The sequence below is a fragment of the Humulus lupulus genome, chromosome 4 (genome assembly GCF_963169125.1).
Source record: "Humulus lupulus chromosome 4, drHumLupu1.1, whole genome shotgun sequence".
Classification (NCBI taxonomy): Eukaryota; Viridiplantae; Streptophyta; class Magnoliopsida; order Rosales; family Cannabaceae; genus Humulus; species Humulus lupulus.
This window is the reverse complement of record NC_084796.1, coordinates 189,350,783-189,374,052: the sequence shown is the minus strand read 5'-3', so window position 1 is coordinate 189,374,052 and position 23,270 is coordinate 189,350,783. Positions and strand designations below refer to the sequence as shown.

Below are 23,270 nucleotides of genomic sequence, written 5' to 3'. Positions count from 1 at the left end.
TTCTATGGTTTAGGACTGCAGAATTATTTGTATTTATATATCCTCAGAGATGATTGCTGGTGATAGAACTGATGTTTGTTTGGTGTGACAGACAAGCTTGTATCTGTTCGTGGTTCTGTAGTAAAAGTTAGCACTGTTAGGCCTCTTGTGGTTGAAATGAGTTTTGACTGTGCTAAGTGTAAGACAAAGATTTTAAGAATCTTTACTGATGGGAAATTCTCACCACCAATGATCTGCAACTTGGATGGATGCAAGAGCAAAAGTTTTATTCCAATTCGATCGACTGCTCAGACAATAGATTTTCAGAAAATAAGGTTGGTCCACTGATGTCAAATTTATATTTGAATCGATATCATCGCCATCACTGTCATTGAGGTTCGTTTATGTATTAGTATCACTATTTGCTATCTAGGACTGTAATTGTTATTACTTGGGATTTGGATATCACACCAGAGTACAGGAGCTGCTAAAGCCTGAGGATCATGAGGAGGGCCGGGTGCCTCGAACTGTAGAGTGTGAATTGACTGAAGATCTAGTTGATGCTTGCATCCCTGGAGATGTGGTGACTGTAACTGGAGTTATAAGAGTAATTAACAATTACATGGATATTGGGGGAGGTAAATGTTTACTGATGTTTCTACAGAATTTTTAGCAAGGCGTTAGTTTTTCAGGAATATATTAAACAAGAAGAAAAAATATCTACAGCAAAGAAGTATTTAAAAAATAAGAGTTAATCCTATTCTCTCTTATATTCATTTATCATGACTGAGTATCATATATATATATACAAGATATCTGATAACAAACTAACAACTTATCCTATAAATAAGGGAATAAAACTCTAACAGCCTAACAATAAATTTTGAACACGTCAACACTCCCCCTTAAGCTGGAGAGTGTACATTTGAACAATCCAAGCTTGCTATCATACTTTCAAACATTGGTTTGAATAATGCTTTTGTTAGAACATGGGCTGTTTGCTGAGAAGTAGGTACATAAGATATAGTTATTGTTCCCTTATCAATTTTCTCTTTAATAAAATGTCGATCCACTTCAACATGCTTGGTACAATCATGATGGACTAGATTGTGAGCTATGGAGATTGCAGCTTTATTATCACAATAGACTTGCAGTGGAAACTTCACTTGAACCAAAAACTCTTCTAAAAGCAATTTTAACCAAAGAGCTTCACAAATACCAAGAGATGTAGCTCTAAGTTCAACTTCGGCACTACTTCTAGCTACCTCTGTTTGTTTCTTACTCCTTCAAGTCACAAGATTACCAAATACATAAGAACTATAACCTGAAGTTGAACGCCGATCAATAGGAGAGCCTGCCCAATCAGCATCAACATAAACTTCTACTTCTCTATTTTCCCCTCTTTTAAATAATAACCCTCGTCCAGGTGTGCCTTTCAAATACTTGAGGATTCGGTACACAGCATCAAGATGACTTTGAGATAGGGCTGAGCATCGGTCGGTTTGGGCAGTTTTTTTCTATTCTAAAATCTAGATTTCGGTTTTCAATTCGGATTGGTGCGATCCAAAAATCGATCGACCTACTTACAACACCAAAAAAAACAGACCGATTTAGACTGCGGTTCGGTCGATTAAAACCACCCAAATCGAATTTGATTTTTTTATTTATTTTTTAAATATTTTTTAAGGAAATTTAAGTTAAAAAAATATAAATTATTGTAATCCATTTTTTTAGCTTTTTTTTAATATGAAATTAATTCATTTAATTTGTTAACTTAAAGATTTGAAAATCTAAACACATGGTTACAATGTTATATTCACAAATTTAGAACCTAACTATATTCGGTCGGTTTGCAACCAACTTATAAACCGACCGATTTAATGTCGGTTTTTGCCAAGGCGGTTTCAGCGGTTTTCGATTCCATCGGTTTTTTCGGTGTTCGGGCAGTCGGTTTGAGCGGTTTATTAGGTTTTTTTGATTTTTTGCTCAGCCCTACTTTGAGATGGTGCATGCATAAACTGCCTTACACAACTTACTGCAAAAGCAACATCTGGTCTTGTATGAGATAAGTAGATGAGTTTACCTACTAACCTCTGGTATTGTCCTTTATCAACTGGTTGATCATCAATGTTATCATTACTGAGCTTCACACATCCATAGGTGTTTCTACAGGTTTACATCCCAACATTCTAGTTGTTTTTAGAAAATCCAACACATATTTTTGTTGTGACACAGAGATTCCATCCTTATTTCAAGCAACTTCCATCTTTAGAAAATACCGAAGATTCCCTAAATCTTTCATATCAAATTCTTCAGCAAGCTTTTGTTTTATTCTGTTAATTTCAGCACCATCACCTCCTGTAACAATTATATCATCAACATACACTATTAAGATCAATATTTTCCCATTACTCGATTTATAGAAAAGTGTATGATCTGCCTGTGTTTGTTTGTAGCCATGTTTTCGAACTGCCTTGGTAAATCTCTCAAACCAAGCACGAGGAGATTGTTTTAACCCGTATAATGACCTTTGAAGACGTCATACCTTCCCATTCTTCCTTTCTGAGTCAAAACTCGGTGGTAATTCCATGTACACTTCTTCTTCTAAGTCACCATTCAAGAAGGCATTTTTTACATCTAATTGTTGAAGAGGCTAGTTGACATTGGCAGCAAGAGATAATAACACACAGATTGTATTAACTTTTGCCACAGGTGCAAAAGTCTCTTGATAATCTATTCCATAAGTTTGTGTGTAACCCTTCACCACTAACCTGGCCTTGTAGCGTTCAATCGAACCATCTTCCTTATATTTCACCGTGAAAACTCATCTGCACCCAATAGAAACTACTCCACACGGCTGATCAACTACCTCCCAAGTATTGTTCTTGTCTAATGCTTTCATTTCTTCAAGGACAACTTGTTTCCAATTGCTATTTTTGTAAGCTTCTTCAACATTGGTAGGAATTTTAGTAGCTGATAAATTAGTAACCAAAGCCTACATCTGTTTAGAAAGATGAGAGTAGCCAATAAACTCAGAAATAGAATGCTGAGTACAGCTACAAGTTCCTTTTCTTAGAGCAATTAGAAGATCAATTTCATTTACATGTAAATCATTACCTATTCCTGGATCTGACTCTTGGTGTGTAGGTTGCTCGACAGTATTATCTTTTTGTATAATCGGTCGTCCGGTATAAGTGAGAGGAAAATGTTTTATCGTGGTAGACTGAGGTGGATTTTCTGAGTTTATCAGTGGAGATTTTCCTAGGATGAAATTGGGAATTGGTCGAGAATTTTGAGGTACTGGGGAAACTGATATTTGAGGTGTTGGAGCTGGAGGTATTGGAGGTGATGGAACTGATATTTGAGGGGCTGGAGCTGGAGATATTTGGGGTGAATTTAAGTGCTAAAAATTTTCCCAAGTTGAATTTTCCTAGTTTGAATTTACCTGAGAGTTTGTAACTTGATCATGAAAATTTAGATCACCTAAATGCTCCTCCTGAGACTGAATTTTCGAGAAAAATGGTTGATTTTTCAAGAGTGACATCTTTTGAAACGAAATATTTATTTTTTTTAACAAAAAAACAGTGATATCCTTTTTGAAGAGATGAGTAGCCAAGAAAAACACATTTGTGAGAGCGGGGTTCAAGTGTACCACGATTTTGAGTATGATGTGAACAAATACAGAGCAGCCAAATACTCGAAGATCAATCTGTGAAAAAAATCTGTTTGGAAAAGAAGTTTGCAAACTTTGTAAAGGAGTTTGAAATTTAAGAACTTTCGAGGGCATGCGATTATCAAGAAACAAGCGGTTAAAAGAGCATCACTCCAAAACTGTTTTGGGACATTTGCCCCAAATAAAAGAGCTCTCGTGACCTCTAAAAGATGACGATTTTTTTGTTTAGCCACCTCGTTTTGATGAGGGGTGTTGACACATGACCTTTGATGAAGGATACCATTTTTTAAGAGAAATGGCTCAAGATTAGAGTTAAAATATTCTGTCCCATTATCAGTTTGTAGGAATTGAATTTTTGTTTCATATTGTGTTTCAATCATGGCATAAATTTTCAAAAACACTTGCCACTTCATTTTTCTCACGAAGTAAATACACCCAACACACACAAGTATGATCATCAATAAATGAAACAAACCATTTTTTATTAGAAACCGATGAGACCCGAGAAGGGCCCCATAAATCTCTGTGAATAAGTGAGAAATGCCTAGAAGGTTTATAAGGGTGCATTGGAAATGAAACACGAGTATGTTTAGCAAGTAAACATATTTCACAAACAAATGAGTCTTTATTGGAAAAAAGTTTTGGAAACATACGACGTAAATAAGAAAAACTAGGATGGCCTAATCGATAATGAAGAAGCATGACTTTATTTTCCCGAGAGGATGAAGATTCAGTCACAAGAAGGCAGCTCCCATCTGTAGACTTTTTATGCAAAAAATAATAGAGACCCGAGGCTTCCTTAGAACTCCCAATCATCCGACCCGAGAGCTGGTCCTGAAAAACACATAAACTAGGTGAAAAATTGCCAACACAGCAGAGATCAGTAGTTATCTTGCTATTAGACAGAAGGTTACATGATAACTCAGGTACATAAAGCACATTCTTTAGTGAAAAATCTGGATTAAAATGAACTGAACCAATACCTGTCACATGAGTAAATGAACCATTGGTAATCTTAACCATATGATTACCATTGTATGGAGAATAATTTGAGAACAAAGATCGATTACCCGTCATGTGATCGGAAGCACCAGAGTCAATAATCCAAGGAGCAGAATCAAAGGAAGCAACAACAATAGCAGAAAGTGATGTACCTTGTGCTATTAACGAAGGTGCATTTCTAGCAAAAAGTTTACTAAGCTGATCAAGCTGAGTTTTGGAGAAAGGACTGTTACAGTCGGAAGAGGATGAAGCTTGTAATCCCTTATTATCAGTGCCACGAAGATGACAAGGAAACCCAATCAGCCGATTTGCCATGAAGCTTCCAACAGGTTGCTTTTGTGTGATATGGCCGTTGACAATGATCACAAAACTGAGATGATTTTTTTAAGTTGCGGTTATCAATGTTACGAGCAGCCAATGCCGATGAGTCTGTTGAGGAAGCATTCTTTTGTTGGACAGCAGTTGGGAGCATGACAAGTTTTCGAGACTCTTCGCGGCGTACCTCGGCAAAGATTTCATTGAGTGACAAAATTGTTTTGAGGCCGAGAATACGATTGCGTACATTGTCAAGGTTGTCATTTAGTCCAGCAAGAAAATCATAGGTGCGCTCCTTACTAAGAATTTTACGATATATAGCAACATCCTTAGGATCATTCTAGGTTTGTGGAGAGAATAAATCTAATTCCTGCCAGAGCTTTGTGAGATTATTAAAATACAGAGTGACGTTAGTTTCACCTTGATGAAGATTACGAGACTGAGTACGTAGCTGAAACATATTAGAAGCATCTTCTAAGTCTGAATAAGCTACTGTCATGGCATCCCATATTTCTTTTGCTGTTGAACAGAGAAGATAAATTTCAACAATCGAATTCTCCATGGAATTAATAAGCCACGACATTACTATGGAGTTGTTGATGTCCCAATTAGTGTAGGCAGAATCTGAAATATCTAGAGCAGGTTTAGAGCCATCAATGAAGCCAATCATTCCCTTGCCGCGGATGACCAATTTAACTGATCAGGACCAGCTTAGAAAATTTCGTCCATTCAATTTGAAGGACGAGATTTGAAGTGAACAGATTTTCAGAGAGAAGTTTGAGTAATTTTGGAGGTCGGTTGGATTGAGTCTGAAGACTTATCCGGCACCTGACCTTCGCTTACTACTGTAGGGTTCATATTTTCTTCAATCGTGAAATATACTTCTCAGCTTTGATACCATAAAAGTATATTAAACAAGAAGAAAAAATATCTACAGCGAAGAAGAATTTAAAAAATAAGAGTTAATCATATTCTCTCTTATATTCATTTATCATGTCTGAATATCATACATATACAATATATTTGATAACAAACTAACAACTTATCCTATAAATAAGAGAATAAAACTCTAACAACCTAACAATAAATTTTGAACACGTCAACATATACTCTCACCTGTTAACTATTGTGGAACATGTTATCCTTGAATAGAGCATTGTCCCATTGTTTATAAGTGCAGCTGATTTTTTTCTTTTTCCTTTCTAGGGAAATCGAAAGGCAAAAGTCAAGGATTTTACTATTTGTATCTAGAAGCCATTTCAGTCAAAAACTCCAAGTCACTTTCTACATCTGACAACTCAGAAGATTCTAATTCTCATGCACGACCAATGGAACTTTTCGACTTATTCTCATTTTCTTCAAGGGATTTGGAATTTATTATAAAGTTTTCTGAGGAACATGGTTCAGATACCTTTAGACAACTGCTTCAATCTATCTGTCCATCTATCTATGGTCATGAGCTTGTTAAAGGTGATCTTTTCTGTTGCTTGTTTATGTTAAATGTCTTGTTATTGGTGAGATTGATACTAATTTATGGAACATTTTTTTTCCTAGCGGGAATAACACTAGCACTACTTGGAGGCGTAAGAAAACATTCAAATGATAGCAACAAGGTTCCTGTAAGAGGAGACATCCATGTCATAATTGTTGGTACGCTATAACCATTCCTTTCTTGCTTGGTGTAATTAAACTCAGAGTCAGAGAGTTGTTTCTGTAAATATGGATGGTCTTTTATTTTCTGTGGAAATTATTCATTGAAAGCATATACCTTTAAATAGGTACTGTACAGAATAAATAAATATTTGTTAATTTAATATCGAATATTCTGGTAATTACAAATATTATAGACATCCTATCAAATAATCTAAATATAAAAACTATACAATTTGTACACAGTGGTTTCCTAATTAAGAGGATACCGAGTAATAAAGACTAATAAACACCAATATTTCCCACACCCTCCCTTAAGCTGGTGCATAGAAATTCCATATGCCCAACTTGCACGCTAACTCATCGAAAACTTCTTTTGATAGACCCTTAGTCAAAATGTCAGCCTGTTGTTGTTTGTTGGGAACATAAACAACACATAATTAATTTCCATCAATTTATTTTAATGAAGTTGATACGATTAACATGCACAATTGTTAGTAAACAGAGAATATAGATGCAGAAATGGTGAGTTTCTGTATTGCTTAGCTAGGAATTCGAGAGCCTAGTTCTCTCCCAAAAGGGTTATACCTTACTCAATTCGTATCCTCCCCTAAGTCTCATACTCACTGTTATATTTACAACCACAGGGAATTCCCATGTACCCTCACTCACTCTAATATCTCTCACATAACAACTTAGTCAACCAATCCAACTAATTATCCCCTACAGCTCCCTTACCATTACCTATACTGTTTCTGCGTGCGTACACAAATGTCAAGGGTGGCCTATTATTGACAGCTAGGAAATTATAAAATTACCTTGTGATAGGCTGGCAGTTTTTATTGTGTATATTATCTTTTTTTTTTTTTGATCAAAAAGAAAATTCATTGATCAACCAAACTGAGTCATACAAAAGGGAGCAAGAGACAACCCTCAAAACTTACTAGGATTTTACAAATTCAAACATTTGCCTTTCTCTAGTAGATAGGTGCCTAGAATTTACATTAAGGATTCTAGCTTTGAGAGCTTGCCTAATCAGATTATCTATTTTATAGACTGTGAAACAACTATCATTAAAATAGCAAGTATTTCTATTATACCAGATATAATAGGTACAAGCAGCAAGAGAAGCAGCCACTATATGATGAATCCAGTCTGAATTCCATTTAGACAGCCAAGCAATCTAGTTCTCCAGGCCAAGAAACCCCTCCAAGCTAACTTGAAATCAGCCGTAAAACCTTTCTAAAGAAGATGCAGTCAAAGAAAAGATGACCATGGCTCTCCTCAGCAAGGTCACAAACTGGACAGTGAACATTAACTACTGGTATGTGATGAGCAACCAGTAAGTCCCAAGTAAGCAAGTGATGGTTAACAACCTGCCACAGAATAAATCTATGCTTAGGCACCGAAAGCTTACACCAAACTGGTTTAGCATAAGCAACTTTCTCATTCCTCAGGTGCTGATTATAAAAGGATCCCAGCTGAAACTTTCCTTTGATCACTGCAGCCTGCACGTCAGATTTCGAGATGGACTGACAGAAGGACATCATTTTCCTCCAGTACCAGCTGGAATCAGCCTTAGGTCTATAACTCCAAATGCTAACTCCTTTCAGATAAACACAGTTAACCCACTTGACCCAAAGTTGGTCTTGTTTAAATTCAATTGCCCAAATATACTTAGCAAGTTTCAGCTTATTCCAAATAGCCCCCTCCCGAAATCCTAAACCCCCAAAAGGCTTAGGCCGACAAACTTGCTCCCAAGAAGTGAAGTGAAATTTAGTACGGGAACCACTCTCACCCCAAAGAAATTGACGACAAACTTTATCAATATCCTTCACAACACTCTGAGGAAGCATGAATATGCTCATTCAATAAGTCCGAATACCCATTAGAACCGAATGAATAAGTTGGACTCTACCCGCATAAGAAAGATGGCGACTAAACCAAACATTGAGACGCAACTGAATCTTTTTAAAAATAACATCACAATCTGCTGATTTCCATTTGGTTGGTCGAAGGGGAACCCCAAGATACTTCAGAGGAAAATAGCCCTCAACAAGCTTCGAACAAACCAGAATTCTCGATTTAATCTCTGCAGAAACACCTCCAAAAGTATATATGAGACTTTGAGTAATTAATCATTAAGCCCGAGGATTTACCAAACTCAACAAAAGCCTCACTAAGAACCTGAACTGAAGAAACAGATCCTTTGCAAAATATAATGAGATCGTCAGCAAAACAGAGATTAATAAGATTCAAAGATTGGCACATAGGATGAAACCTAAAATGATTGTCCTTTGAAGCCTTAATTAGAATAAGATACTCCATCACTATGACAAATAATAAAGGGGATATGGGGTCTCCCTGCCGAAGCCCCTTCCCACCTTTGAAATTCCCTTGAATCCTACCATTCAAAACCAGAGAATAAGATGATCCCCTCAAGCAAACCATAATTCAATACATGAAACGACTCGAAAAACAAAACATATTAAGTAAATTTTCCAAGAAATCCCAATTTATAGTATCATAAGCCTGGCTCAAATCTAACTTCATAGCACAACGTGGCGAGCTGTTCTTCCTATTATATCCTTTAATCAGATCTTGTAAAATGAGAACATTGTAAGCCAAGGATCTTTGTTTGATAAATGCTCCCTGATTTAGATTAATCAGAGAAGGGAGAACCGCTGCCATACGATTACAAAGCATTTTCGAAATGCATTTGTAAACAGTGTTGCAGCAAGCTATAGGTCTGTATTCAGTAGCGTTTGATGGCTGGTCTACTTTCGGGATGAGTGAGAGGATAGTGTCATTGAGAGCCGAAGGAATTCTGCCAGAGATGAAATCTAAAATAGCCACAGAAATTTCCTTGCCAATATATTTCCAAAGCACTTTGAAGAATCCCGCTCCATAACCATCCGGGCCAGGACTTTTGACTGAATTGATACTAAACATGGCTGAACGAACTTCATGGTAAGTAAAAAGTTTTATTAGCTGCAGCTGGTCATCCAAACTCAACACAGGGCCATTACTAATACACTCAGGATCAATCTGACCCGAAGCTCTGCTAGTATTACCCAAATGATTCTTAAAGTGGTGAAAATAATAATCTACAACCTTAGCATAATCATTCACAAAACACTCATTAGCATCAACATAAGAAATAATGCGATTGGATAGCTGCCTCTTTTTCAAACTAGCATGAAAATATGCTGAATTTTCATCACCAAATCAGAGCCAAGTTATCTTGCTTTTTTGACGAATATAACTAGAATAAATCTTCTCATGCCTGAAGAAAACCTGCTGCGCCTCCTCTTCTTTTGACAATAAATCAGCGTTTAAAGGATCAGAACAAAGCTCATTTTGGACCAGATGGTATTTAGATTTGCTCTCCTCGTAATTACAAGCAACACTGCCCATAGTTCTCCAATTAAACTTTTTGAGAATATGCTTAAGTCGAGTGAGTTTACCAACAAGACAAAATAACCCCTGCCCCTCAAAAGGAAGAGACCAATTTTGAAGAACAACTTCCCTGAATTTATCATGAATAGCCCACATGTTGAAAAACCGAAATGGCTTCACTCCCCTACTATGGAAATCCCCCTGTTTAATAAACAAATAGCAATGATCAGAAATCACATCCCATTGAACATATGATACAGCTAATGGGAAGCTATCAAACTAGTTATCATTGAAGAACACTCTATCCAATTCGGAATATATCCGAGCTCCTCCATCTTGTTTATTGGTCCAAGTGTATTTAGGGCCTAAAGTCTTCATTTCAGTAGCCTCTCCCAAAGCCAACCAATGGCGAGCATCCTCCATCCTCCATCTCTTTAACAGAAATAGATCTTCCACCAAGACGATCATCAACATAGAAGACTGCATTAAAATCTCCCATAATGAGCCAAGGGATAACCGATCTCTGAACATTAGCTAAGTCAGACCATAAACACTTTCTTGTCTCTAGTTGATTCGAGCCATAGACAACTGATAGGTAATAAGTCAAGTTCACACCAACTAGAGAAACTCTGCAGTGAAGCAACTGAGAAGTTTCCTGAATAACTTCTATCTTCATCATATGGGCTTTCCAAATGAGTAAAATACGCCCCTCCACCACAGAGCTACTATAAAACTTCCAACCAACAAATGATGAATTCATAAAATCCCTCATTCTATCCCCTTTTAATTTTGTTTCAATCAAAGCTCCAATACCAACTTTATTCTTCCTGCAAACATCAAGAACTGCCTGTTGTTTATTCTTACTATTTAAACCCCTAACATTCTAGCTCAAAATGTTGTTGTCCATTTAGTTCAATGGGAAGGGTAATATCAGCTGCTTGTTGCTGGTTTGCCTGTAAAATACTGAACGAGTTCCTATGCATTTCAGGTTGAGGTTTATCAACAAACTTCTTCATTCCAGCCTTTCGAGGGGTAACCCATTTAGATCCACTAGGATCTGATTGAATTCCATCCTGCTTAGTAACCCTGCTTAGTAACCCCAACAGGTTCTTGTTTGTTTTGGTGTTTGCTAATTGGAATATCAGCAGCAGTTTCACTTGCTGTCGTAGTAACTGGATTAGCTTGGTTTGAAGGCTCTGAATTCTTCTTTATAACAGTTGGAGAATGCTTACAGACAGCAGCAGAATGACCCAATTTCTTACAGTTAGAACACTTAGTGGGAAGCCACTCATACTTAATGGCTTGCTCCATAATCTGACCTCTCTCATTTAGATAATGGATTTGCATAGGAAGATGTTCTGCAATCTCCATACCAACTAAGATTCTAGCAAATTTAATCATAGTCCTTGCTTTTGTGATCTTATCTACCATAATAGGAGTGCCAATCGTGCTAACTAGAGCACTCAAACAATTAACACCCCAATATTGCAGCCCAAGACTTGTAAACGAATCCAAACAGGGACAAATTTTACTGACCTTATAGTTTCAACATCTGAAGACCAAGGTCTGAGAATTACTGGCTTCTTGTCAAAGTGAATCACTCCAGATTCAAGCACCATATCCCTAGTTGCCTCATCTCTAAACTGAACCATTGTGAATCCAGAATTCACCCGGGCCACATGATCAATTCCAAGATTACCCTAAATTTTCCTGAGAAATCCTTCAAAAACAGCCAGAGGCGGATTTGCCCCAATAACCATGCAAACCAGAGCAGATTTCCAGTAAGACGCCTCCACTGCTATCTCATCAATATCCAATTGAGCCACCAGTTTACCATCTCGTTGGATCGGGTCTTGAAAATGGAGTTTCGTATATCCAAAATTAGGAATGGACTCCTTAAACTTGGACCAGTTTTCTTTGGTCGAGTCTTGGAAAGATTGTCCTTCTACTTCAGCTGCCCAGGAGGCGGACCGAAATTTCTCATCAGTGTCAGCTTGAGGCTCAAGATCCAAAAGCAATGGATCAATCATCTCCTCAGGCACTTCTGCCTCCAATTCCGTTCTTTCTTCCTCTACAATCGAAGTATTGGATGAAGGGAGCTCCGAATCAATCACTCTAGCAAGCTTCTGCACAGTCTTCCTTCTCGCCATGGAGAGAGAGAGAGGCTGTAACTACGCTTTTCAAGCTCTAGATATATGAATTTTTTTATCTTTCCTTAGTTAGAATATTTCAATTAAATGTAAAGATTTTATTTTATTCTTGTATAGCTTATAAATACTGTTCATCACAGTGAATAAAATATCAAGTTTTATCACCAAATTATCTCTTTTGTTTATCAATTTCTTCATGGTATCAGAGCTTAAGGCTCAATCTTCTCCACTTTTTTTTTTCGGCGGCTCCTCTGTTTTCCGACAGCTTTCAGCCGCTACCACCAGGCGTTTGTCCAAATTATCCTCCTTTCAGTCACTCCCACCAGCCAGTCCGATTATTCAAAGGTGGTTTAGTTGAAGGTTGTTCTCTTCTCAGTCCGGCAGAGTTTATCTCAGGTGACATCCAGATTTTCAATATCAGATTTTTTTTTTCTTTTTCTCTGCTTCAGTAATGTCAACCAGTGAGGAAGCTATATCTCAGACCACTGGGTCCATCAATTCCACTCATTCAGACACCACATCTCTAGCCCCAACTCAATCCAGCAGTTCTGTGAGGTCTCTCTACAGCCATGACAGTGGTTCTACACAGATTACAGCACACAGACTTTAAGGGAAAAACTATTTGGAATGGGCACAATCTGTCAAGATTGTCATATGTGGCCGCGGTAAGCTTGGATACATTACCGGTGACCTCCCTGCTCCTCCCTTGAGTGATCCAACTTACAAGGTATGGCAAGCTGAAAACTCAATTGTTCTTGCCTGGCTAATAAATTCGATGGATCAAAAAATTAGTCGCAAGTATCTTTTCTTCAAAACAACAAAAGAGGTATGGGATGCTGCTAGAAAAATGTATTCTGACCTTGAGAATACTTCTCAAATATTTGAGATTCGTACCAAACTCAAGGAGATCAAACAAGGTACTCTGACTGTGACTCAATATTTTTCAGATTTACAAGATTTATGGCAGGAGCTTGATCTCTACCTCGAGACCACACCATTGTGCGCTGCGTGCAGTACAATACAGCGACAACAACTGGAAAGAGAAAGAGTGTATGAGTTTCTTGCTGGGTTGAACAGCAAACTCGATGAGGTTCGAGGTCGCATAATCAGTCGTTCTCCTCTCCCTGATACTGAAGAAGCATTCTCTGAGGTTCGTCGTGAAGAGGCACGATGCCGAGTCATGCTTAATGCTTCGGATTCCCAACCTCTAGAAGGATCAGCTCTTGCTGCCAAATCTGGTTCTTATGAAAAATCCAATCCTGATCCAAGGCCAAATTGCAAGGGAGATAGACTCTGGTGCGACCATTGTCAACGCCATGGACATACTCATTCTACCTGTTGGGAAATCCATGGCAAACCAGCCAACTGGACTCCACGGCGTCACAATGACAAGAGGGCGTACCAAACCCAGACCCAAGACACCCCCTCCAACACCACTCATGGAACCACTTCACTCCCATCCAGTAAGGAACAACTTGCTCATTTGTATACTCTCCTGAATCAGTCTTCTCTCAATTCTCTATCTGGTTCTGGATCTCATGGTGCATCTTGCTCTGTTGCACACTCTGGTAATCTCTCTTCTACTGTAAAACAATTTCAAACACCATGGATAATTGATTCAGGTGTTTCTGATCACATGACTAGTTTATTTCACTTGTTTGATTCCTACTCTCTGTGTTCTAATAATTCTAGTGTCAAGATTGCCGATGGCACTCTTTCTCCTATTGCAGCCATTGGTAAAATTAAATTTTCGATTGATTTAATTCTAAATTCAGTCCTTCATGTTCCTTCATTAAAATGCAATTTAATCTCTGTTAGTATGTTAACTACTAATAATAGTTGTCTTGCTAAATTTCTACCAAATTCTTGTCAATTTCAGGATCTATCATCGGGGAGGACGATTGGCAGTGCTAGAATTCATGGTGGACTTTATTTCTTTGACAATCGTCAACAAATAAAAAGGCAGCAACCTAGTTCCACTAGTTTGGCGTCAATTTTATCTAATTTTGTTTCTACTTTCAATTTTGTTTCTGTTTCAAATAAAGACAAAATTATTTTATGGCATTATCGACTTGGACATCCAAGTTTTTCATATTTAAAACATTTGTTTCCAACATTTTTTTTAAATAATACTATTGAGTCTTTCCAATGTGATATTTGTCAATTTGCTAAGCATACTCGATCTGTCTTTCCTCATAAACATTATACGCCAACTAGTCCTTTCTCTTTAATTCATAGTGATCTATGGGGACCTTCCAAAGTCACTACTTCCAACGGTCATCGTTGGTTCATCACATTCATTGATGATCACACACGTCTCACTTGGGTCTATCTACTCAAACACAAGTCTGATACACATGATGTATTTCAAAATTTTCATAATATGATTCAAGCACAATTTCAGATATCTATTCGAATATTACGAACAGACAATGGCATAGAGTATTTTAATTCTGTCTTGGGACCTTATCTTTCCCAAAAAGGCATCATTCATCAAAGCTCTCGTGTCGATACCCCTCAACAAAATGGTGTGGCTGAACGGAAAAATCGTCATCTCTTAGAAGTGGCCCGGGCTGTAATTTTTACTATGCATGTTCCTAAGTATTTTTGGGGAGATGCTATTCTCACCGCTGCTTATCTTATCAACCGCCTTCCGAGTCGACCTCTTCATTTTAGGACACCCCATTCAGTTCTTCTTACTTCCTATCCTCACATCTCCTTTGGCACTCTTCTTGTTATAACTTTTGGATGTACCGCATTTGTTCATGTACATCCTCGAGATCGCACTAAACTTGACCCAAGAGCCATTAAAACCATCTTCCTTGGTTACTCTCCTACTCAGAAAGGTTACAGGTGTTGTTGTCCTCTCGCAAAGAAATCTTATGTCTCTCGGGATGTCACATTCTTCGAAGGTACTCCATATTTCTCACCCACTTCGCTTTAGGGGGAGAACAATACTCATCATAATGAAGCTCAATGGTCGTGGGGGTTAGAGCTTCCTCTTGATTCCTCTGTCCAGCTTCCAGACTTGACTCAAAATTCAGCAGATCCAAAATCTCAAACTCTTGCTCCATCTTCCAAGTCAATTGAAACAGATATACATCTACCAAATCAACAACAAGAGTTGCGTGTTTATTCTAGATGGAAAAGAAATAACCAAATCATGTATTCTCAGCATAGTCAAGAAACCAATCCGGTGGTAGATTCTCCTTCTCCAAATATGTCAGGTAATCCTCCTTCAAATACTAATTCTGATCTAGACATTCCTATAGCATTGGGAAAAGGAACTAGGTCTTGCACTCAATATCCCATCTCCAAGTTTATTTCCTATTCAAATCTGTCATCTTCATTTAAAGCTTTTACTTCTAGCTTGTCAAATATTGTTATTCCTGGGAATATTGAAGAAGCACTTGAGATTCCTGAATGGAGAAGAGCTGTTTATGAAGAGATGAGAGCTCTTAAAAAAACTTTAACTTGGAGATTAGTGGAATTACCACCTGATAAAAGAGTGGTAGGATGCAAATGGGTGTTCACTGTCAAATATAATGCGAATGGATCTATTGAGAGATACAAAGCTCGACTAGTTGCAAAAGGGTATATACAAACCTATGGAATTGACTACACCGAAACCTTCGCTCCTGTTGCTAAACTCAATACTATTAGAGTCTTACTTTTGTTAGCAGCAAACCTGGATTGGGAATTACATCAACTAGATGTAAAAAAACGCTTTCTTAAATGGGGAACTAGAAGAGGAAGTCTACATGATTCAACCCCCTAGATTTGAAGAGAAAACTCCCAATATTGTCTACAAACTCAACAAATCTCTCTATGGCCTGAAACAATCTCCTCGGGCGTGGTTCAATCGTTTTTCGAAGGTAGTCAAGGATCTCGGCTACAAACAAGGTCAGACAGACCATACTCTATTTATTAAACACTTGGGAAAAGGAGAGATAACTATCATGATTGTATATGTTGACGATATAATAGTTACTGGCAACAATACCAAGGATATGACTTTAATAAAAGAATTATTAGCAAAAGAGTTTGAAGTCAAAGATCTTGGAACACTGAGATACTTCCTGGGTATGGAAATTGCTAGAAGCAAAAGAGGTATTTCTGTCTCACAAAGAAAATGCACTCTTGATCTTCTTGAAGAAACTAGAATGCTTGATTGTAAGGCTAGCAAAACTCCAATAAAACTCGGCAACAAAGACCGAATGCTTAAAGGAGAACCAGTGGACAAAGGAAGATATCAACAACTAGTTGGAAAACTCATCTATCTCTCGCTTACTAGACTAGGCATTGCTTTTGCAATAAGTCAATATATGCACGACCCATGCCAAGGTCATCTCAATGCTGTATATCGAGTTTTGAAGTATTTGAAGGGAACTCCAGGCAAAGGGTTGTTTTTAAAGAAAACTGTTGAAAGAAAAGTCGAAGTATTCACTGATGCAGATTGGGCTGGATCGATTGATGACAGAAAATCTACATCAGGATATTGTACTTTACTATGGGGCAACTTGGTAACATGGCGAAGTAAGAAACAGACTGTCGTTGCAAGAAGAAGCATAGAAGTTGAATACAGAGCCATGGCACATGGAGTGTGCGAGGCAGTGTGGATAAAAAAACTATTGGAAGAATTGAAAATTAAGTATGAAGCTCCAGTCCAGCTTTACTGTGACAACCAGTCTACTATTAGCATTGCTCACAACCTAGTTCATCATGATAGAACAAAACACGTAGAAGTAGACCGTCACTTTATTAAGGAAAAAATCGATGGGGGAGTTATCAAAATCGAGTATGTGCACACTGATCAACAACTTGCAGATATTCTTACCAAGGGATTATCTGAAAAAGTTTATAATTTCCTTATGAACAAGCTTGGGCTCATCAATATCTATAGTCAAGCTTGAGGGGGAGTATTGACAGCTAGGAAATTATAAAATTACCTTGTGATAGGCTGGCAGTTTTTATTGTGTATATTATCTTTCCTTAGAATATTTCAATTAAATGTAAAGATTTTATTTTATTCTTGTATAGCCTATAAATACTATTCATCACAGTGAATAAAATATCAAGTTTTATCACCAAATTATCTCTTTTGTCTTTGAATTTCTTCACCTATCAATACTGCTGGCCCGAAGTCTCACCTTGTCCTCAAGGTGAAAATGGGGAAATCGTTCCTGTGTAACTTGGAAATCTTCCCACGTAGCTTCAAACTCAAGAAGATGAGCCCATTTGATGAGTGCCTGCGGTGCTGCTTTATGTGTGCTTGGTCGAATCTCCAAAATGTCTTCTGGCTCTAATATCCACTCCAGATCTGCAATAAGGCCTGGGGGCAACTCAGTAGCTTGCTGATTAGGTACCAAGGCTGCTTTGAGCATAGAAACGTGAAAAACTGGATGGATTATCGCTGCAGGAGGAAGCTGAAGTCAATATGCTGCCTCACCCACGCGAGCTGTGATGGGGAAGGGACCAAAATAACGTGGTGCTAACTTCTCATTAAATCTCTTTGCGACTGTTCGTTGCCGATAAGGTCGTAATTTCACATAAACCTTGTCGCCCACCTTAAACTGAACATCTCTTCTCTTATCAGTTTGCATTTTCATTTTTTGTTGAGCACGATGCAGATTATGTTTGAGCAGCTCCAATACCTCATCTCTTGCATGTAAGTTCTGTTCGACAGCTAAAACTCGAGTACTAGAGTATTCAAAGCGTACCAAAGGTGGCAGATCTCTTTGATAAACAACCCGAAAAGGAGTCATGCCCACAGACGAATGGAATGAGGTGTTGTACCAATATTCCACCCATGGAATCCATTTGGACCACTGGTTTGGCTTGGAGCTAACAAAACAACGTAGATACATCTTCAAACGATTGACGACCTCCGTTTGGCCATCTGATTGTGGATGGTATGTTGTACTTTGTTTCAATATCGTTCCTTGTAAGCGAAACAACTCTTTCCAAAACAGGCTGAGAAATATCTTGTCTCTATCGGACACAATAGAGCGAGGAATTCCGTGGAGCTTGACTATCTCACGAACAAAAACCAATGCGACTGTTGCAGCAGTAAAAGGGTGTCGGAGTGGAATAAAGTGCCCATATTTGTTCAATCGGTCTACCACCACCAATACCGAGTCGAAGCCATTCGAGACCGGTAATCCCTCAATGAAATCCAACGAAATATCGTCCCAAATCTGCTTCGGAATTGGCAAGGGCAGGAGTAATCTAGTGGGGGATTGTGCCATATACTTGTGCTGCTGACATATGGCACACTCGGCCACAAACTTCTGGATTTCCTTGTGCATTCCTGCCCAATACAAATCAGCTGCAATTCTTTGGAAAGTTTTAAAGACTCCGGAGTGCCCTCCGACGCTACTGCCATGATATTCTTGAAGCAACAATGGTATAAAAGGAGAAGTTGAAGGAATCACTAAACGACCTTTAAATTTGAGGCATCACTGAACCAAGAAGTAACCCCCACCATCTCGCCCACTTTCAATATCCTTGACCACCTTAGACAACCTTGGGTCTGAAGCAACACGAGCCTTCAAATCTGGTATAGACAGAACAGTAGGAATGGAAATAGCAGCCAAGGAAATGTCGCTATGCATGCGGGATAAGGCACCTGCTGCCTTGTTCTCCAAGCCACATCTGTATTGGATTTCAAAATCATAACCCAATAATTTTGTGAGCCATTTCTGGTGTTTCGAAGCCACTAACCTCTGTTCCAGCAGGTACTTCAAGCTTCATTGGTCTGTTCGGACCAGAAATTTCTGCCCCAATAGGTATGGCCGCCACTTATGGATAGCCAAGACTATAGCCATCAGCTCCCTTTCATGTACTGACTTGTTGCGAGCTCGTGGTGAGAGTGCTTGACTGAAATATGCTATTGGCCTCTGATTTTGCATCAAAACCGCGCCTAGACCAGACCCGGATGCATCAGCCTCAAGAATGAAAGGAGAGGTAAAGTCAGGGATGGCTAACACCGGAACTGTGCACATTGCTTCCTTGAGCCGAACAAAGGTTTCTTGTGCTACTGCAGTCCACCCAAAGGCATCTTTCTTAAGCTGGTCAATGAGGGGCCTGGCGATGTGTCCATAGTCCTTTACGAATTAGCGGTAATAACCCGTTAGCCCAAGGAAACCCCTTAATTCTTTAATTGACAGAGGCACAGGCCAACTAGCCATGGCTTCCAACTTGTTTGGGTCTGCTGCCACCCCCTTAGTTGAAATTACGTGACCGAGATACTCCACATTTGTTTGAGCGAACAAGCATTTTTTTTATTTGCATACAGTTGGTGATGTTGCAGTTGTTGTAATACTGTATCCAGGTGTTGGATATGCTCTTCCAAGGATGCATTGTATAATAAGATATCGTCAAAAAACACCAAAACGAATTTCTGCAAAAAATCCCGAAATACATCATTCATGAGCCCTTGGAAGGTTGCTGGAGCGTTTGTGAGGCCGAAGGGCATCACCAAAAATTCATAATGTCCCTCATTCGTGCGAAACACTGTCTTTTCAATATCCCGAGCGAACACGCGAATTTGATGGTACCCGACTTCAAATCCAGCTTAGAGAACACCTTCGCTCCGTGCAACTCGTCTAGCAATTCATCAATAACTGGAATTGGGAATCTATCAACCATTGTCTCCCTGATCAAAGCCCTGTTGTAATGCCCTACTCCCTTTGAGCCGTTACTAAGTGAGTTTAGAAACGTGCTTTCAACTCGCTAATCAAGGTTTTAAATCAAACAGTGTAGTTAAGCCTTAAACAGAGGAAAAACTATACAGAATTAACTCCATATCATTGAAGATCATAAAAGTTTGACACCTAGGATCCTGAAATAGAGTTTAGAAACATTTACAACATAAAAACTGTACTAAGTCGGCTAAACGACAAAATCCAAGTTCATTTACAAGCATCTCCCAAAATCCTCTGGCTGTGGCAGCTAGGCTGGCCAAACATGTACACGCCTGCTGTACTCATGGCTGGCTGATCTTCTCTTTACCCTTACCTGCACCACAGAGCATCTGTGAGCCGAAGCCCAGCAAGAAAACCCACAAACAGATAACATATGCATCACATATATCAAGCATATAAACAGGCCACCAACTAGCTACACACATACGACCTAGCCGACCCAGGCGTTACCAAGCCCTGGATTCGCGGACCACGCTGTGAGGATATCCCAGGTATCCGTCTAGGGACTCGCCCTGGCAACTCGCACTTCACGTGCTCAACGCTGCTCCCGGCCCCTTGCCGTTCTCGGCCTTGCACTCAACATGCTCAACGCCGTTCTCGGCCCTTCGCCGTTCTCGGCCTACACCGTTCTCGGCTCTTGCTGATCATTCACATCACAATACATATAGCATAGCAAGCATGTACAAAATTCTAGCATAGTCAGTTAAAGGGCTACTCCCCGCAGTTCTAACATATTGGGCTTGGCCCTGCACATCAATTCTAATCAAATACATTGGGCTCAGCTCTGCACACAAGCTCTATGGGAACAAGGGTTTTCTTACTTGAGTTCCGAGCTTTCTGAGCACCGATGCTCCGAGCACAGTCCTCTAACGTGAGCCTCGCCGAAACCCTAGTCACAACACATTAACAATGTCCATCCATCAAATTCTAATCCGCTAAATAACTTTGAGCCATAACGCTAACCTCCGGGACCTTGAATTCTATCAATCCGGGTGATAAAATCCATCCCGAGCCTTACTCCTTGAGTTCCCAAGCCTAAAATACCCCTAAAAACTCAAACTGGCACTAAGGGCTGTGACCCCACCCACAAGAGCCGCGGCTAGCCTCGAAACAGAGGCTAGCACCACATGGGCCGCGGCGCGCGCACCAAGCGCCGCGGCGCGCATGAACCTCTCGGCCACCCATGGCCGCGCGCGCACACGGGCCGCGGCGCACCCCTCCTGGGGCTGCGGCTCTCACCTCCGAACCCAGATTTTTCCACACCTTTCCTCAAGCCAATTCACCCAAAACTCATCTATTAAACCCAGATAACTAACACAATTATTTCAGCTTAGTAACAGCACCAAAACCCCATGGGATCCTACTTCAAAACTCAGCCAAAATTCTCAAAAAGCAAACCAATCTTGACTAACATGCAATCCCCAAAACCAGCAGAAATCCAAGACTAAACCTTAGTAATTAGAGCTTACCTTTGCTGAACTCAGTCCCTGGGTTGATCCTCAATCCTTAAGCTTCAATCTCCTAAGATATCACAGTTGAATTCCCTTTAGTTTCTAGCCAATTCCTTTGAGTTTCCCTTTAAGTTTGCCTTTGAGTGTAAAGAAGAGAATAAGAGCTATCTCAGTTATGGAAGGTTGTATATGTCGGTTTCCCCAAAGCTTCTAAGTAATTCCCTTTTTTGTTTTATTTGACTTAAGTCTAAAGGGTTACCTCAAGGCTCGGGGTACCAAAATGTTCCCGAGGGCAAAATGGTAAATTTCCCCAGTATTCCCGCCTAGACATTCTATCCTCAAATTTATCTCTAAATATTTATTTTCATGTCCCGATAATCCCATAACACACCGAGTACTCAAATTACCCATCGACTCGCCCCGAGTTCGAATCTCAACCCTGTTGTGATTTCCTGACTAATTGCTCACCAGGACTGTCTCGGTCCGTGCTACACAGACATATCACATATATATAACATTTATCACATTTATACTCCTAACATCCAAATGGGGTCCACATGCATATTTAACATAACTAAACATGTATCATAATCATATATACACATAAATCCACATATTAGCATATTAAATCATTTATTGCCCTCCAGGCATACTAATCAAGGCCCTAAGCCCGATTAGCAAATTCGGGTCATTACACCTGTAATCAACACAGAACCTCCAACTCCCATCTTTTTTCTTTACTAACAAAACGAGACTAGAAAACAGACTTGTGCTTGGTCTAATAATCCCGGCCTGAAGCATTTCCTGAACCAACCTCTCGATTTCATCTTTCTGCACTTGCGTGTATCGATAGGGCCGCACTGAAATGGGAGCAACCCCTTCCCTTAATGCAATCGAATGCTCCCTGCCTCTACTAGGTGGTAACCCGTTTGGCATAGCAAAAAAAGAGCTGTAACGTTGGAGCAAGTCGGCCACTGCCTGGGGATAAACTTGCTCACCTGCTCCCTCGGTTGCCAAAGCACCCATCTGAACCAAAAACCCATACCCTCATGCTCCACCGTATGAATCATGGCCTTCAATGATATAGGTGATTTACACAGGCCCGGATCACCTTGCAAAGTCACCCAAGTATCCCCCATTTCAAAACGCATCACCAGTCCTCCAATTCACCTGCATATTGCCTAAAGTCTCCAACCACTTGATGCCTAAAATCACATCTACTCCTCCTAACTCCAATGGCAAGAAATCAGTGACGACCCGTAAAGCTCCCAAGTCCAACTCAATTTGAGCACAAATACCTTTAGTTCGCACTTTCCCACTGGTGCCCAAAAGAATCCCATAACATGTTGTTGGAGTGATTGGAATGCCAACCTCTGAAACCACATCCATTGATATGAAATTGTGAGTTGCTTCACTGTCAATGAGAATGGTGACTGGACGCAGACCAATATGACCAGCGAGCTTCATTGTATGGGCAGATGATATCCCAACCAAGGAGTTCAAAGAAAGGGTGGCTAGTGTCTCTTCTGAAGCAACTGCTTCAGCCGAATCTGGTGTAGGAGGTGGGGATTCTGAAGGTGAGCTTGAATCATCATCGTCCAAGGTGAGCATGACTTGAAGAAATATTTGGTCACACTCATGCCCACGGTGGAATTTCTTGTCACACTTAAAGCAAACCCCTCTAGCTATTTTATTCTGGTATTCCACCTCCATCAAACTGCGGGTGTTCAGTGGCTTGGATACTTTCGTAATAGCTGGGCTATTGAGTACAGGTGACGTCGATGGAGTCGATGCAGTTGGTCGAATGGACCCAGCGATGAAGGGGTTCACAATTGAACAAGAGGGTGTGATTGGGCTGAGGTTAGATCTGGCCAGTAAACTCTTGGACCTGTGGCCTGTCGCGAACATCTGTTGCCCCTCCTCAACTCGTTGGGTTGTTTCCATG

General features: G+C 39.6%; 1 protein-coding gene across 1 annotated transcript in view; it reads left to right on the top strand.

The window, feature by feature from the left end:
- LOC133831054 (probable DNA helicase MCM8) overlaps window positions 1–23,270 on the top strand; it is a 38,855-nt gene that overhangs the window by 785 nt on the left and 14,800 nt on the right. The window contains exons 4-7 of the mRNA XM_062261221.1: window positions 92–314; window positions 454–617; window positions 6,176–6,439; window positions 6,524–6,619. Of these exons, the coding sequence (XP_062117205.1) occupies window positions 92–314; window positions 454–617; window positions 6,176–6,439; window positions 6,524–6,619 (747 nt within the window). The remainder of the gene's footprint in view (window positions 1–91; window positions 315–453; window positions 618–6,175; window positions 6,440–6,523; window positions 6,620–23,270) is intronic.